Source organism: Phaseolus vulgaris, chromosome 2 (genome assembly GCF_000499845.2).
Source record: "Phaseolus vulgaris cultivar G19833 chromosome 2, P. vulgaris v2.0, whole genome shotgun sequence".
NCBI lineage: Eukaryota > Viridiplantae > Streptophyta > Magnoliopsida > Fabales > Fabaceae > Phaseolus > Phaseolus vulgaris.
Window position 1 is genome coordinate 42,614,028 of NC_023758.2, and position 18,658 is coordinate 42,632,685.

The 18,658-nt window shown below is 32.6% G+C and overlaps 3 protein-coding genes across 6 annotated transcripts; 2 read left to right on the forward strand and 1 right to left on the reverse strand.

The window, feature by feature from the left end:
* Nucleotides 1-1,191: 1,191 nt before the first annotated feature.
* Nucleotides 1,192-4,815, reverse strand: LOC137809511 (acyl-coenzyme A oxidase 2, peroxisomal-like; the record flags this gene model as incomplete). The annotated part of the gene is given in 7 exon segments (XM_068610619.1): nucleotides 1,192-1,393; nucleotides 1,396-1,491; nucleotides 1,719-1,840; nucleotides 1,905-2,071; nucleotides 2,163-2,342; nucleotides 3,927-4,194; nucleotides 4,196-4,815. Coding segments are annotated over 7 exon segments (1,512 nt in total), but the record flags the coding sequence as incomplete, so codon positions are not given.
* A 1,008-nt stretch (nucleotides 4,816-5,823) lies between these two features.
* LOC137812305 (uncharacterized) lies at nucleotides 5,824-9,191 on the forward strand. Of its 4 annotated transcripts, none has more exons than XM_068614235.1 (5): nucleotides 5,870-5,952; nucleotides 6,083-6,743; nucleotides 7,013-7,066; nucleotides 7,177-7,361; nucleotides 8,716-9,191. In XM_068614235.1, the coding sequence occupies exons 2-5, from the start codon at nucleotides 6,146-6,148 to the stop codon at nucleotides 8,803-8,805; spliced, it is 927 nt and encodes a 308-aa protein (XP_068470336.1). In that variant the 5' UTR covers nucleotides 5,870-5,952; nucleotides 6,083-6,145; the 3' UTR covers nucleotides 8,806-9,191. The 4 variants fall into 4 exon arrangements, with proteins under 4 accessions (XP_068470335.1, XP_068470336.1, XP_068470337.1 ...); XM_068614237.1 differs by having other exon boundaries at nucleotides 5,875-5,952; nucleotides 8,698-9,191; XM_068614234.1 differs by having other exon boundaries at nucleotides 5,824-6,743.
* Nucleotides 9,192-16,622: 7,431 nt separating this feature from the next.
* Nucleotides 16,623-18,340, forward strand: LOC137812308 (ethylene-responsive transcription factor ERF060-like). Its single transcript, XM_068614239.1, has one exon. The coding sequence runs from the start codon at nucleotides 17,000-17,002 to the stop codon at nucleotides 17,954-17,956; it is 957 nt and encodes a 318-aa protein (XP_068470340.1). The 5' UTR covers nucleotides 16,623-16,999; the 3' UTR covers nucleotides 17,957-18,340.
* The last annotated feature ends 318 nt before the right edge of the window (nucleotides 18,341-18,658 follow it).

Genomic DNA, 18,658 nt, shown 5'->3' on the forward strand with positions numbered 1-18,658 from the left:
CTGGCACCTCCATACACAATATGAAAATACATTTTTATCCTTCTTGTGCTATCTCCATAGAATAATTTCCAGATTATGTAATTCGGAAACGCATTTGAAAAAAGACTTCTGGATTACATAATCCGGAAGTTAAAAAAAACTTCTGGATTATATAATCCGGAAAGTAATCATGCATCTGAAAAAAGAGTTTCGGATTATATAATTCTAAAGCTAATTACAAATTTAAAAAATGACTTCCGGATTATGTAATTCGGAATGTTACAGAGGGATATTTTTGAAAATACGAAAATCTATGGAGGTAAGAGAAGAAGATATGGAGGTGCAGGAAGAACCAGCCATCGAAACCCCTAGCTAGAGAATACGTGATTTGGCAGTATACAATGTCAATAATTATCTCATGTTCTGATTTACTTACACAATATTCTTAATTACACAATATTCCTAATTATATTATATTGCGTAAATGTTCTGATTTAGTTACACGATATTCTTGATTTACTTACACGATATTCTTAATTATATTGCGTGAATGTTCTGATTTTATGACACGATCCTACAATATGTCTCATTAAAGCTTGAAAAATCAATATCAAAGGGTCAAGCGCATAAAGGCTTATAAAAAGACAATCAATCACAGGAATTTCCTCAACTCACATTCTGACACTAATTTCACTGATGCACTTAAGATTTTGGTGTTCTAACTAAATTGAACATCGGCATGTCATCACTGAAAGAACTCCTCACGTTTTTTTTGAAGGTTGACCGCTAAGACTTGGAAGGAAACCACCAGGAATTCGTCTGGATTCCGACACATTTCAAGCCGGCAAAAACTGTAACATAAGTCCCATTTGGACATTCTGTTGAAATGAATTGATACAAACACATGCAATCTTTACAAATTTGTTCTCGCTACAGTGGAAAGTTAGAAACAAAACAGGATTAGTTGAAAGTACTGAATTTAAAGTAAATATTCAATTCTGTTCTTATAAAATTGAGACTATGATTAATAGGTATTTATTAAATTTGTATATAAATAAAGTTTTTAAATATTACTTTGGCGTCAAGGTTTATTTATTATTTATAAATTAATATGTTTTTACACATAAAATGTTGCCACAAGACCAACTAAACCTTTATAAATATCCGTTTCAATTCCACGGATAATCTAATCTTCAACTGAAACTTCATTGCATGACGCTTCATTTATGGCTGTGCAGAGTATGGCGATCTTGGTGAGGAGCAACCACTGGTATGCCACAATTTTAACACTGGGCCAAAAGAATTATAGTGTAATTCCCAAAAGAAAATATGAATCTTCTTTGCGCCCTTCGTTATTAAAATCCCGCATATTGTGTGTACTGAGAGTAAGCTCCTGAGCGCATGACAATAGGGGCCGTGTAACATGATCCGGAAGATCAAATGCATCCACAAGTTCCCTTGCAACATTCCTCACTTGAAAACTAAGATACTCCGCAAGTTTGTGGATAGCCTGTGAAATCAAAAAACTTCAATATCCATTAATAAGATTACAGCGTAAAAAAAGGCAAGGTCCTTGCATATCCATCCTCAGACAAACTGCACTACTGTTATCTTCTCAAGGTTTAAAAGTGATTGCCAAAGACCAAAACTTTTTAACAAAGCCAACACACGCTCATTATTGATTTAAGTTTTGTTGAGAGAGAGGGAAAATTTTATTTCAAGGAGAATTTTCTATATCTTAGCTTTGTTAGGAGCCACATAGTCAACATTTCGATAGGTTCCAATGTCATTCCATATTGGATCTAGAGCATAAAGATCACACACGAGCTTCAGAGCAGCTTGCGAACTTGGTTCGGAACAGCTGCCACATATATAGGTCAAGTTAAAATTAGATAATACACAAGTACAAGGAACAACGAAAGCACTTTTGCACGGGTTCAATGAATTTAGCAAGGATGACTGATTCAATATGTGACTTTGCAAGTGTCAAAAGGTGATTTAAACATCTATTCCATGCACCAAAGACCCCAAGGGTTTTAGAATGCTTGCGAAGTCGTACAGCAACACTTTGAAGTAATCTAGATGTTCGATACTGCAGAGTAAAAGTCAATATAAATGTTGATTTACTTGTGTCAGCATGAACAATGTTTAGTCATTAGTCAAGGAATGAAGATAATACTCACTCTGAAGGCATCCAATTGAAATTTAGAATCTCGTAAATGATCTTTGCCTTCCCACCGAGCAGTAACCGGATTTGGCTGTGACATAAAAGTATTCATGGATTCTCTCAAGTAGTTCCATGTCACAGCCAAAGTTCCTCCTGTGAACTTTCCCTTGTATTGTTTCAAAAGATCAGCTGCAACCTTTATTTGTAAAGGAAAACTACAAACATATCAGTTAACGTGCTTCCAATACAAGAACAGCAAAACCAAATAAAATGCATAGTGCATGGCCTTAGAGATGTAAAGCTACAGTTGCCATCAGACAAAGGTTAAGCTTTTCCATAATTCCTCGCGGTTTTAAGTATGAACTTGTACCCTCCCCGGGATCCCATCCATTGCTTGTACTCTCATTGTGTTTCACACTTGAGACTAGAGAACTGTGTACCTTTCCCAGGATTGGATACTGACCCCATCCATCAATTGTAGCCTTGTCATGCTTGGCAGCACTTGAGGCTCGAGAGCTAAGCACTCTACTTGGGATATGTTATTGATTCGATCCAGAGTCAATACCTTAGAATCCTTTGCAACTAGCAACTATTACACAGGTCGGAGATCTAGAATGAACCATTCTATTATAGTTAGCCATTCACGACACCTCTATCCTGATAGTTAAGGATCAAACTGTCAATCAAGATCTCAGGAAGCATGACGCTGGCCCAATATCTAATATATGCAAAAACAACCAAATGCGAAAGTTAACACGCATACTCTTCTTTCTAAAATTGAAATTCAAAGAACACATCACATACCATTATGACAACACAATAGGTTCCACCCACCACAACTGCACTCTCATTTTGCTAAATCTAACACCTATATTGTAGAAGACAGTAAATACATTTGTTATAAGGGAGGCACCAAACACAGATACTGATTTAAATGACTGAGTTCTAAGGCCCTTCTTTCCTAATTGGATATCTGATTAAAACATACCAACAAACTAGTTATAAATGTAGACTAAGGGGCAGAGCGAGTGGGATGGCCGAAGGGAACCACAACCACCACTACGTTTTGAAATTCAATTACTATACATGTACAAAAAATAATATGGATCCTTCTTATTGACATTGAAAGATAAGTGGTTTATTGATGGTCTGGTCTGTATTTTATACATTTAATCTCTTTTTTTAAAATAAGGGATGCCATGTTTGTATTTTGTTTTGAGATTGTTGCTATTACTTCTACTTTCTGGTATTTTCTTTCCATTAGCCATTGGGTGTTGCACTCATGTACTACTCACACTTGTTAGTTACTATCTCATATACTCAATATAACTATATATTTAGTGTGTAAATTGAAAATATATTAATTTTTTTCATATATAATGAATTTCAAAATTTAATTGTTTCTTTTTAAGTTATGATATTTTAAGTTGGTCACCCTAATCTAAGTCCTGACTTCGCCCGTGTAGGCTGGTTATTATTATCTGAGCGAAAATAAGGCCCAACCAGCTGCAACTTGCCTTTATTTTTGTTCTGGTATTTAAGAAAAACCTCAATGCAGCTTTGTTCACAATTCCCTACAGCACTGAGGTGCAGAAGAGTGCAAATAACTTTTTTATAAGGGAAGCAACAAACATAGTCCCAGATTTAAATGAATGAATTTTAAGGCCATCATTTCCTATCTTATGGTGGTTATCTGATTAAACATACCAATAAACCTGATTATAAAGGTAAGGGGGTATTAAATATTAAAAGAGACAGAGTTAGGCTTTGACAAAAAAACCTGTTGAAGCAGAACTGTGTTGTCTCCTTCGAATGTCTGAAAAATGTCATGATCGTTCCTCAAAATACCAAACCGGTTTACAGCGGCATAACCATGACCTCCACAGGCTTCCCTACAGATGCTGAGTGACTTTGCAGTATAGGATGTTATATAAGCCTTTAGACCGGCTGATAGAGCATGGACATCTGCAACTAATTCTTCATCATGAGTTTTTTTCATTTGAGAGTATTTCTCTACCAAAGTTGTTGTTGCAAAATAAAAAGCATACAAGCATTGGCATAAGCTTGTGCTGTTGAGACTGGAAATCAAGAATACTAACTTCAGGTTGGTTTGGAGGTCCAAATTGCCGACGAAGTAGAGAATATCTGATGGCAATTGTGGCCGCAACCTTCAGGACACCTACTGAAGAATATGCAAGACCTACCCTACCACCAACAAGTTCACCTAGAGTTGCACCAAATCGCTTATTTACTGTAGGAAGACTACTTGTGTATTTTCCATCACGGGAGACATCTCCAAAACGGTTTAGAAGATTGTCTCGAGGAATTCTTACCGAGCGGAATCTCAATCCTCCATTATCCACACCATTGACGCCAACTTTGTGGCCACAATCATGTATCTCAATTCCAGGGAGTGGTTGATGGGTCTTCATATCCCTTATTGGAACTATGAAAGCATGAACACCCATGTCAGTAACTCCTTGGGTGTCATAAGTGGGTAATTTCAACCTAGCGAAAACAGTGGCAAACTTTCCATGCACTGCAGCATTGCCAATCCACCATTTGATGGCACAATCATTTGGTGTGTCAATGATAAATTCATCAGTGATTACATCAAAGGTGGCAACAGTTTGGAGGCCCTGCACATTTGAACCTTTTAAAAGCACAAAAAGGTAAGCAATTTAGAAATGTGTACCTGTGGTGGTAGCATGTTTGAGTAAAATTCCAAGTTAAAAAAAAGGACTCACAATCCAAAGTAGTTTAAGTTGGGAATGGAAAACAATCTAACTAAGGAAGCAAGGGTTGTTGGTTAAAGACTTGAACTCACTTTACTGGCAATTGAACATAAATGAAAAGTGGCGTTTGTTAGATTATATATATCAAATAGGGTTCAGTGACATCTTACATTTAGCAGTTTATATTTTTATTTCTTAGTATTCACAAATAATTACAAAATTAAATATTGTTTTCACTTTTATTACTTAGTTTTAAAGATATGTAAAAGAGTAAACAGAGTCCCTGTTATAAATGCTTCTGTACAAATCTCTGTAAAATTGATATTAGTTATAATAAATCATTACAAAGTAATTATAAAAGAGAATCTTTCTTTATTAATAGTTATAAATAATATTATTTATACTTATATATAAAAGAATTTTTCTTCAAATTATCTAGTAATTAAAATTTTAGTGTACATAACTTATTTTTCTATTTTATTCATTTAATATATTTTATTTTATTATTTTATTTTTAAAATTTTAAAACTATCAGAATAATTATTTGATTATTTTATCATTATTTTTGGCATAGTTGAATTTTCAATTTGATGTATGAACCATTTTTAATTTGATTCAGAGAGGAGTTGTCTCCGTCTAATTCTAAATTAGAGTTATTTTTTACATCTTCTCTCCATCATTGTTCTCTCTCCAATTTTTTCTCATTTACTTTAGGGTTTTGTTTTTCTTTATTTCAAAATCAAAGTTCTTTTTCATGTGTATGGATTTAATTTATTTTCTTCTGTTTATTTTTTTTAGGACGAAATTTTTTACTTTGAAATGAGAATTTGAGTTTCAGGAGGAGTTTATGTTAAATAAATATGACTAAATTTGAATATAAGGGTGACGTGGTTACATGATGAATAGATAAAGGTTAGGCCCATTGGGTCGTTGATTGGACCCATAGATAACCCGCGACATTTATTTCGAAAAGCTTCAATTCAAAGTTGAAAACCCGCTTTTACCCGCCCCAGAATCTTTGCATTTTGGGTTACTCACTTTGTTCTGGCGCTAATTCGAAAGAGGGAACAAGTGAGTGTTACTAACCTTCTTCTCTCTAACCCTAATCCCAACAACATTCAAATTGGCTTCCCGGTCCTCTGCATTTCACAAGGTCAATTTATCTTAACCGATTTCTTTTCCTTTTCTTTATGTATTTTAGTTGTTAGGGTTTCAAAGAGACAAATTCACTGATTCCCTTTAAGATCTCCATTATCAAAATTTCATGGGAAGCCACCATGATTCCAGTGATGGGTTTTTCAAAATCCGTCCCCGTCTGGCGGATGTCACCAATTGTCCGGGGAAAAGGCCGTTTTCTTTAGTTTCTGGCGACGGTGGGGAATCACAGTTCACAAAGCAAATGCGAGTAGGGGTAGAAGGTTTAGCCAAAAACAAAATCCAAATGCAACTAGGAGCACAGACTCACCTTAACAACGAGGTTTTGTTGCAACCAAAAGAAAACCAGCCTATTTTGTTGCCGTTTTGCGATGATACTTCAAGTTCGTTTCAGAGACCGGGCTTGCCCAGTGAGGGATTGAAGGAGGAGAGTCCGTTGGGTTTAGAGGATTTTGAATTTGGGGAGAAGGGTGAAGGAATTGCACCAACTGATCGTGCTGTTGAAAGTGGGGACAAGGATATTTGTGTTGTCGAGAATTCGGGATCACCCAGGTGTGGGACCCTGCAAATGCCATCAGTCTCTGCCTCTGATGATTCTAATTTTCCGTGGTTGAAACCGTGCTCGGGGCATAAGGGCGATGGAGCATCAAATTCTGTCACTGATGATGTGGACCTTAAATCTTGCAGTTGTTCTTTATGCTCTAAAGGTGATTACAGTTTCTCTGTATGCATCTAATTGTTGCATTTTTTTTGTCATGAATGAGATACATTTGCTACATTTCCCAATTAAAATTAGAGCTTCATATCACTTAATAAAGATTTGCATTAAAGGTTTAAATATATTACTGAGGTAAACTCTAATTTTTATTGAAGAGCACCACCGAAAGTACTTAAGGAATTATATCAAATTTTTTCCTATTTTTGACAGTTATTTATTTAGTATGTAATAACGGGTGTTGCTTATGTTGATCACTAGCTGCTTATATCTGGTCGGATCTCCATTACCAGGATGCCAAGGGTAGATTAAGTGGTAAGTTCTACTAACCATTAAGGAATTTTGTTCTGTTACATTCAAGTGTCATTGTATTATTTCTTCTGCCATTTAGCATCGAGGTTTTAAATGCTCATCCTTTTCGCTAGCTATAAAGAAGAGTCAGAAAGAAGCAAAAATGATCATTCAGAAATTTTCTGGATTAGAGGATACAGTCGCGCATGGCCAGCACCAAAGCGAGGAGTCATTAGAGTTAGAATTGTCCCTTGTGCATCAGTGGAAGTCGCTCTTTCTTCAAATGCAGGATATGTATGCCCAAGAAAGTAGCCAGCTTGTAAGTTTCAATGCTATGACTTGCCTGGTTTATTATTTCAATCCTTCTGGAATTGTTGCTTCCGTTGCGGTACAAGTTTCTCAATTGAATTTTCTGTGCTTTGTTGCACTATCTATTTTCTTTTATGGAGTGTGTAAACTACTCTAAATGTTAACTTGTTTTGAATGGAGGGGAGTGAGAGGTTTAGTTTGCTAGTTAGCTTGATTGGTTAATTTCTTAATTGTTAGTTGCTATTAAGTTTTTTTAATAGAACATTGTCTCGCACACCGTTTTATCCCTCTCATTTTTAATTCCAATTTATCGATTTTCACATTCTCAGTTTCCTTTATGGGCAACCTCTCTTAAAGTCATTTCTTAATGTTTTAGGGTTTAAGGTCTAGTGTCAACTTGTAAATTCATACTAGTTTACGAGTTCACTCAGTGTCTACCAGTTCACTTGAATGTAAACTGATTTTCCAGGAGACTCGGAATAGAATCATGCTAAGTCTATAAACTCAACTAGACTTGTAAGTTTGAGTGCGAGTTAGTGAGTTTGAGGGAGGTTTTGTTTTTGGCCCTCGTTTGGCACTTCCTACTTTTTGAACGCACTAGGGTTTGCGCTTTTAGAGAAGCAGTGAATCATGATAGAGTTTGCATTTTGCAAAGGAGCACCACATCACACCGCATAGTATTTTTGAACATCGCCACTGCCTTGATGGGATTTGACCACTACAGTGCATCATGTTTCACCTTCTTTCCACAGTTGCGTCACGTTTTTCCTTTGGGGGCTTCAACGGGATTTGCTCTTTGAACTGGTCACCTCTTCGTTCTCCCTTTCCTTTATTTTCGTTCTCCTTTGTTGGGAGATTTCGATCCCTTCATTGTACTTTGTTTTTCGTTCTCGATCCTCCCTCTATTTTCGTTGTCCTTCTGATGGAGTTCGCTCAATAAACAGTTGGTTGTTGTTTTGATCCCTTTTTGTTTTATGTTTTCATTTTAAGATCCCGCAATAAAGACTGTTGCTGTAATTTTTACTTATGTTTTGTAATTGTATGATTTTATATATTTGTTATAGATTTTGTAGATTTGAACTTATGTAGTAGTCATTCACTACTGAACTTCGTTATTTTAGAATTATGAAATAATTGCTTACTATTTTTAATTTATTGATTGATTATGGTGTTGAATTGATATGATATATACTTATTTTTTTCTTCATGACATAGAGTCTACTAGTTGGGTCCGTGAGTTGAGTCCACGGAACTCCCTCGAGTATTCATATACTCTCTAGTTTGTTAACTTGTCTAACCTATAACGCAATCTATTGTTTTCATTTTCTCACCCAATGCTTTGAAAGATTTGATTTTGCTTTCAGGAATCAAGCTTTGAATCACTAAAAGATTTGAGAGAACACTGCAAGACTGATCTTCAGTCGAATGACAACAGCCATCGTGAAAATCAGTAGTGTTCCAATCCGTTTCTTCATTGTAAGATTGCTTGGCACATAAGTATCTTGGCTTCAAATTTCAATCAATATGCAGATGGTCATCTGTTGCTTTATTACCTGTATATTTTTGTGAATTCGGTGGCTGTAATACTTGCAAGTCTACATGTACATTTGTCACATCAGCTGTGTCTACCGATTCCAGTATGATTTGAATCAACCTACTTTGGAGGATAACTATTCCGCATTTTTTTGGGATGTCCCTGAGAGGACTGAAAGATGCTATGCTTTCTGTTCAAAGTTATTCGGTTGATTGATTTTTTTAATCCCAAGATTGGTTTGGGTGACTGTTTGACAACAATTTTAGGATCTCTACAATGGTGGATAAGTAAAATTATCTTTTCACAGATTTAGAGTGTTTAAGATTGTTGAAAAAAATCAGATTACATTAATTATAGGTATCAGTGATTATATTTTTAATTTATCATTGTTATAATAGATTATAATCAGAATTAATTTTGTACATAAACCAATTCCATTAACTGAAGGTCTTAGATTTGTCACTGAATGTGCATTCTAAATAATAATAAAAGTTATTGTTATTATTATATTAAATTATAAATTGTTAATTTTCTCATTAATTAAAATTTGTTTTTATCCTTCCCAGGTTTTTTGTTATTGATATAGCAATTGAGAAAAAGACTAAAGTAATAAGCTTCTATTGGAAAGCAGCTCGTATGTGTAGTGTGAGAAAAATTGGTGCTGGATGTGAACGGCAAAAATTCACTTTTTCTACTAAACATAATTTTAATATGTATCTACTTTTATATTGGAAGTCTGAATCCTCTCATCTATCATTTTAGTAGTTTATTTAACTTAACATCATTCGACGCGCACTTCCTTTTTAAAATATTTCTTAACTCTAATTTTTAAAGTTAATATAATTAATAATTGGTTCATTCTTTTACCTCGATAACCTATATCCTTTTAAGTTTATCCACATAATCAGTTCTGTCAACCTTTTATAAATTTTTCAATTCATTATTTTATTTTTTAAAAATGAATGTTAACATTTTCAAAAGAATTATTATATCATATTATAATTTTTTAATCATAAATCCAATATATATATATATATATATATTTAAAAAATATACTTATTACTAACCTTGACTATAATATGATTCAAATATTTAAAAATTATTTGTCATGATAAAACAATATTCATTTTGTGCATTACATAAAGCTAAAGTTATAGTTGCTTAGAAATATAAATGTAAGCTCTATCTAAAAAAAAGTTTAACTCGTGGGAGAAAAGTAAACAAAAAAAAATAATGGCTGTGAATTGGTGAATTGAAATATATAATATTATTTAATTATAAATTACTATTGGTATAAATTGTAATATCCCTATTTACATCACTTAAATACTCTCTATATATAAATAACTAAATATAAAAAGAAAGGAAAGAAGAAACTCTGTTAAGATTAATTTAGAGTTCCACAACATTAATATAATTTATTTTTGTGTAACACATGATCATCACAAATCTTAATAAAAAACAAAAAACAGGGTGATCCATCACAACATAGTATTCCATTCACTAAATCCATCATCATACAATATTAGTGTAAATTCGTATGATTTGCTCTCATAAGTTATCTTTCAAACCTCAGATTCACTAATATGAACCTCCTTCGACTCTCATGACCTAATGCTCTTCATCTATATGATTCCAAAATAGAGTCAAGATCGTCCCTTTAACAAAGTCACACAAACCAATACACCCTTATAACAATATCAACATGATATTTTCTTTCTTGAAAATACTATGTCTTGATCACACTTTCACTTGATTCATCAATCATTTGACACATCATACATCCATTAAAGATCAAATATTCAATTATAGATATATAAATAAACATTAATAAAAAACCAACAAAAATCATTACACCATAACTAAACAAACAAAATCAAAAGAAGTTTTATTTAGCTTGAGTGAAAAAATTATTTAGCTTAAGCGAAAATGGGTTGGCTTGAGCGAAACTTTCTTCGCTTAAGCAAAAATGATGTCAAGAACATGTTCAGTTCCAATACTATTTTCGCTTAGGCGAGAATCCTATCGCTTGAGCGAAAATAGACCCGAGAAAAAATGTTTAATCCATTTTTGCTTAAGCAAAAATCTCATTGCTTGAGCAAAAATGGACCCGAGAACAAGATAATTTTTCTTATTATGTTATCACTTGAGCGAAAATATTTTGCTTGAGCAAAAAATATGAGAAGAAAACTTTATAAAAATGACTACTTTTCAAGTTTTTCACCAAAAAAATAATACTCTAACTTGTATTTTATAAAATATATAAGATCAAAATGATATCACCTTCCTCAAAATTGGAGTTACCCTCGTTGAACTCCTATTTGAATGAATATATATACATTCATGATTTCTAAACAAGATTAATTCAAATTCAAATTCAAGCAACCAACATTCATTACTATTTGCCCTTCAAACAATTCAACTTAAATCATATTCAAAAACTTCTTCAACATCACTCTCAACACTCTCAACATGTACATTCCCAAATTATCAAAGTGTAATATTTTTATACTTTCAAAATCAATCTCAACCAAACCATTATATTTCACTCAACAACAAACCTTATAAGAAAATTTGAAACTTGTGACCACATCACATTCACATTCGGATATTCTAACCTAGTGATCTATTGAAAAGTAAAATTAGTTTCTCTTACCTAATTAGAAGTAGGCATGCTCACAAAGAGCTCTAATTCCTAAGGGAAAACATTGATAGTTTAACATGCACCACAAAGTCCTGATCAATGATCTATACATATCACTAAAACTTTGAACTAACATAGACTAATATTGAAGCTATAATCACCACATGCAAACACATCTACCCAGACAAATCATAAGACCCATGGAAACACATCTACACTTTGATCGGGCATTTTTGCTTTATTCATTATTAGAAGTCTAGTGGTGACCTCTTATCCTAATCTAATGAATAAGGTGGTCAGAAATTTAAAGAGAAGTAGAAGAGAAAAAAAAATAAAAGTTTATAGAGAGATTGTGATTATATTAAAATGAGACATGAATAACTAATTTTTCTATTTATATACACTTTTCACTTTAATAATAAAATATTCAGATGCTCTTTTAATTATACCACTTTTACTCTAAAGTTATTTTGTAGGTCCTTACACAAATTTTAAAATAATTATTATAAATTTTAATAAATGTATCATGAGTAATGTCTTGAGGTTAGATAATAATACAAAATTGTTTAAATATATATTTTTCAAATAATTAAAAAAATATGACATTGAGATATGTATAATATCATGTAATAAGTTTTAACAACTAACAAAATTGGATGAAGTTGTTCTAAAATAAATTTTTAGTAAGAAAACAAACTAATTCAAAACAGTTATTATAATAAAATCACATAGAATATAAATAACTTTCCAATAAGCATAAGATGGTTCAAATTCATATAGTAGTTTTTATAGTGATTATAATTTAATAATTCTCCTGCACTAACCTTTTCATTATTTAAATATTTTCGCTCATAGTCATCTAAAACGTGAATTGGTATTGTTTAATGGGTGTTAGGAAGTGATAAAGAACAAATTATCCAAATGATTATTCAATATTATCCAAACCCTAAACGTCTTATAATTGAACCAGCACAATGTGAAGGAAATATAAAAAGAATATGCATCCTATGTTGGTTAGTTTCGGATTAGTTTAGGAAGTGATGACTTTGTCCTTTTTGGGATTATTTCCAAATTATTTATTGGATCTATACATGAAACCCAAATATAAACACCCCCCTTCCCGGCCCATGGCCCATGTGGTTTTGAAGCATGACAAAAGTTGGAGTGTGTCAATAAAAAAAGACAGGATATATTTATTTGAAGTCTTATATAAAATTATTATTCCGAATGTGAGTAATTCTTCAATTTAATGTAAGTTATGAATTTTTTTTTTCAGACATTAGATGTTTTCATCTTTTTCTATTTTTATGTAAAAAGTTGGATTTCATCTATAAGTAACAATATTTCTTTATTCTCACCTTAACTCTTATTTTTTATTTTTTTTATCTTAAGGTATGGTTTGTTTTGAAATTTCGTCACCATTTTATTTTTAAAAAAATAAATTAAAAGAGAAAGTGTATATAAATTGTTTATGAGAGCGACTATTAAGCTTTAAGAGAAATAAAATTTTTTATAATTGAAAACTAAGAAAAAGAGTTTGTCTTTGAAACCTTGTTTCGTTCTCCACAAACGACGTCAATGTTACGATCTGAAATCCATTTAGATAACATTGCTAAGGAAAAAGGTGTATATGAAATATTTTTCATCTAAACTCCTAAATGATATGAGACTATATTAATATATTAAATGTACAAGAATTTTTTTAAATTAAAATAAGTTTAAAAATGTTGTAAAAACATAAATATTTTTCAGAATCTTTTAAAGGTGAGAAATAACATTCTCAATTAAAACATTTTTAGAAATATGACTCTTCTTCGTAATGTAATTAATTTCGTGAAACAAAATATCTGTTGAGGATTTTGTTGACACCAAATTCCATTTGATTATGAGCCATTTTACTTCAACTCCCTTCAAGCTTAAAAAAAATGTGCTCCGAAGATAATGGAGCTTATGATAATTAGTATAGACCTGGCTATCTATTTTCAAAAATGCTGATTATATTAGCCCTTAATGGAGATAGATTAGAAGAATAATCGAATCCATTGTTGACAATTTCTAAGATCTACAACTTCGACTAGACAATTCATTAACATCATCACTCATTAGTAAGGTCCCAATATGATTAAGGTGGGACATGTATAGTTTATGTTGCTTTGTGCAGATAAAAAAAATGTTGTTTTATAAATAAAAAAAATATAAAAACTTGTCACTGTAATTGCAATTCAGTGTTTATCGTGCTTTACCAAAACTGTAACATGGACTCTAAATGGTCGACCAAGAGATCATAACTATAGTTCTAATCATTAGGCTTCATCAACACTTTAAGAATTTCGAGTGAATTTGTAACTGGAAAATATTGGATTCATATAATATTTTTAAAAAGATATTTATTAGAGATATCAAATCCATAAGATATTAGAATATTTTATAATATATAAATGAGTGTAAACTTATAAGTCAATTTTATAAGATTGAGTTAGGATTAAAATATACTTCTTAATATAGTATATCAGAGTCATTAAGAGTCTATTCTATTGAAAGTTTGTAGGACTTATTGTGTCACTTGTTATCGAGTCGTTATTAGATCACCCATAAATATAAAATATTATACACGAGTTGGGAATTCAAATGAAAGAAATAGTTAGAAATTTCTCATTGACTAAATATAAAGACATTTAATAATATATAAGTGAGGACAAATCTCACTCTCTATACACAAGTTTTATAAAATTAAGTTGGACTTAATTTTTTTTTAATAATATTCTCATTCAAAATTAATTATTAAATAATATTTAATAAAAAAGCACATTCTATACTTTCATAAAGGGGAGGGTTTTATTTTGTTCTCACAACATGAAAGTATTTTTTTGACATGTGAAATTGTGTAAATGCTTACTCTTATATATTATTAAGCCATTCACCCACCACTCTTGTATTATTTTTCTTCTGTTACTAGATTCCAAAATTGAATCACCAACTATTGCATTTCAGCTCATTTATAATGAAATAGTTGAATACATGTTTTAATGATTTTTTTTCCGCTAAAGACTTATAGGAAAGAGAAAAAAAAAATAGTTTCTCAACAAATTATGATTTTAATAAAAAAAACATAGAGTTACCAAACTCATAACATTCAATTATATCACAAACAGTTACAAATCCTATTATGTCGTGTTGAACACAAAAAATTAACATCCTGCAAAATGTTATCACAACTAAAGACTTTTCCATGACCTTGCTATTTCATCTTGTCATGTATTATATGATCATAACTTAGGCATTTTACTAAACAATATGATAATATATTATTAAACCATAGTATTTTTTTTCGTGCTGACATCTTATAATAGTTAAAATATATTTTTTCACGTCAATTATTCTAGTTTTTTAATACTTGTGTTTTAAAAGCATGCTATTAAGAGTAAGATTAGTGGGGACCAGCCAATATATTAGACTTCTCCACAGTTTCATTGGGTGATGTATTATTATGTGGCACACATGTCAAAGTCGCTTTCTCTGCCTTATTCTAAAAATGTCACAATCCATGTGATAATGAAATTGTTTTGTGGAGTGATGAAGCATGGCAAAATCAGTTTTTTTTCTTCTTATTTCTACGTTTCTTCTAAATTATCTATCATTATACAATATGACAAAAATTGAATATATATTTTTTTTCCTCTTGAATAAGCAAAATTTCTAACTTTAGGTCGAGTCTTGGAATTTGAGAAGGAAAATTAAAAGTACAGAAAGAAACAAGCAAAAAAGTGGCAGTAGTTGTTTTGCGTTCCTTGAAAGTGATATCCACGTATGAATCGACGTGTGAGCGCGTCAAAGATGGCCCCACACTCTCATCTTTTTTTCTATATTCAATTCACAATTATTCCTCACTTGAAATATATATATATATATATATATATGAAATTGAGATATTAGTTTATAATTTTAATATGATATAATGTAAATTTAAAATTGTTCAACTTTTTCATATAAATTTATATTTAGTAAAAAATTATTTTTAATTGTAATCTGGTACAATTAGTTATCATATAAGAAAAAAAAATGGGGATTGCTAGGCCAAAGGTGCAAGTTTTTGTTTAATCATATAAGAACAAGTATGGAATATTTTGAAGACTGTCTTCATAGAATATTGTGATTAGGAAATGTTACCTTTTGAATGAGTTATTTTAATATTTTTAAAATTCAAATAATAAAAAAAAAGAGGTAGAGAAAGTTAAAGATTGAATTATAACACAAGTTCAATTCTTGAGCATTGACAAGCCTAATTGCCTCTCAGAAAAATATAAATAAGATAAGAGAGTGTAATTATTTTAGAATACAAATATACTAAAGATGAAAATATTTATTATACTCTCCTTTACCTTAAAAAATAAATTTTAATATTGCTATGCTACGATTGAGAAATAATACACAACAAGTCACATATTTAAGAACAAATTTTTAATATATCATATAGGAGATAATTTTATTTTTAAAAGACGTTTTGATAAAGTAAAAAAATAATATATAAATTATTTTTAATTTTGAGTCTTTAGCTTTTATTTGTAAAAGAAACCATATAAATTAAAATTTTATTATGATACATAATTTCCTTATTCATAATATAAAACAAGAGATGAATGGAGGCATTACGGTTCTTGAATGAAAAAAGTTGGGGGATGCTTGGTGCCCCGCACTTGTTGATTTGTCAACGTTCTGACCATAAATAATACATATTTTATTTTTTACAGTCATCGTCTACTCAGTTTTTACAAGTAGGATGATGTATAATTGAAAGAATCTCGAATGAAAAGTTTGTGCAAGAGTTATTTTGAAGAATAAAATATGATTTGAATATAAATTATAGAAATAGAAAATTGTTTTGATTGATAAATAAGTAAATTTAGAAAAGAGCGATGGAGATGGGTCCACTATGACCTTTGGCGAACACGAAGGGAATAGGATCCAAAAGTCACTTGCCCTCTCCACAAAACAAACATTCGTCAACACTCTGCCGCCGCAATTCATCTCCACACTTTCTTTTCGAATCTTCATCATCTCAAACACCAAAATAATGGACACAAATATAACTATAAACTCATTTTAAATTTAAATTATTGATATGTAAGAAATTTTGATATGTAAGTTGGAAATATTCTGATAAATTAAACCAGTATATGATTGACACGTGTAAGGTGGGCATGTGGCAGTGAGTAATGAGGTATTGCATAGGTGGAATTTTGCAATAGGATAGCCACCACGGAATAAAGAAAGTTGACGCGGCAAGTGAATCATGAAAGAACAAGAACAAGAACAACCTCTGTATATAAACCAGCCCTGCCTCACCATGTTAACGCAAGCTCACAAAGTGAGGCCACTCAAACCTCAAACCCTTCTTCTCCTTCTCCTCTCTTTCCTCAACAAAACTTTTCTTTTAACAAAAAAAAGTGATTTTCTTTGCTTGTTGTAAAACATGGGAACCGCTATAGATATGTACAACAACACCAACATCGTACCGGATTTCATAGATCCGTATAGTGAGGAGCTGATGAGAGCACTTGAGCCTTTTATGAAAACTGATTATTTCTCTGCCTCTTCTAATTCTGCATCTCCCTCACGTCAATCACACCCTTCTTCTCTCATTTCATCTACTTCGTATTCCTCCCCCAACCAAATCAAACTAAACCAACTCACCTCAGATCAAATCCTCCAGATTCAGGCCCAGGTCGGGATTCAACACCACGTGGGTCATTCCAACCAACGTCAAAATCAAGCCCAGATGGGGCCAAAACGTGTCCCCATGAAACACGGTGGCGCGGCCGCGAAAGCTGCGAAGCTGTACCGTGGGGTGCGGCAACGGCATTGGGGGAAGTGGGTCGCCGAGATCAGACTCCAGAAGAACCGCACGCGCCTCTGGCTGGGAACATTCGACACCGGAGAGGAAGCGGCGCTGGCGTACGACAACGCAGCGTTTAAGCTCCGAGGCGAGTTCGCGCGCCTCAACTTCCCTCATCTGCGACACCAGGGAGCGTTCGTATTCGGCGACTTTGGAGATTACAAGCCGCTACCTTCTTCCGTGGACTCCAAGCTCCAAGCTATTTGTGAAAGCATGGGAAAACAAGAACAAAAAAAGTGTTGCTCCGTCGAAGACGTGAAGCCCGAGGTACACGCTGCCGCTGAGCTGGCGCCGGTGGATTCTGACGTGGCGCAATCCAACGTTTGTCCCGAGTTGGACAATATTAAGGTAGAAAACATGAACGAAACCCCAATGTTGTCATGGCCTGTGTCTGGCGAATCTTCTTCGCCTGAATCGGGTTTTACTTTCTTGGATTTGTCGGATTTCTCATATTCTAATTATGAGTGGGATGAAATAGAGAGTTTTGGGTTGGAGAAGTACCCTTCGGTGGAGATTGATTGGGCGGCTATATGAGTGGGTGAATTTTCGTTGCCTACGAGAAATGGTTGGTTTTGCTTTGCTCTGCTTCTGGGTTTCATATATGCAGTTATGTTTTGTAATTTTTAGGGTTATGTTTGGATGTCTTTGGCTGCTTCTGCAATGGAATTTTTGACATTTGCGGATGTTAAGTGAGTGTATTTTATTTGGTGGGTGTCAAAATATCACCTCCCTTTTGCTGAAAAACGGCTTGCAAATTTTAGGCAGTGAATTCAGAGAGGGTCGTCGTGTGGTAAGGTAGTGGCCAATGGTCTTCTTGGTCTGCTGGTGTTTTTTGTTACTTGCACGACCATGGGACTTTTCTACTTGTGTACTTAAAGTGTACTTCCAATATATGAAAATTTTACATCTTCTTGTAAAGCATGGAGAAGAACTAAGTGATGTTACTAATACTTGTTTTATGCTGAATAATTGTTGTATAAAAAATCGCTAACATTTAATTTAATGATTCTAGCAAGGACTGTTGTCAATTGTCAGTGGTGCCATATTGTTTGGGCAGCTTTCTTTCTCATCCATACAAGAGCTTTAACAGTACTTTCGTCTTTTTTATATAAACTTTTTCACTAATGCTTAGAGGAATGTTAATAGTAGAATTTAATATGATTTTATTTAAACATATTTTTAATATAATAAATACCTTTTATTAGAGTTTGATTAGCGTGCATGCTTGGTAGAGAA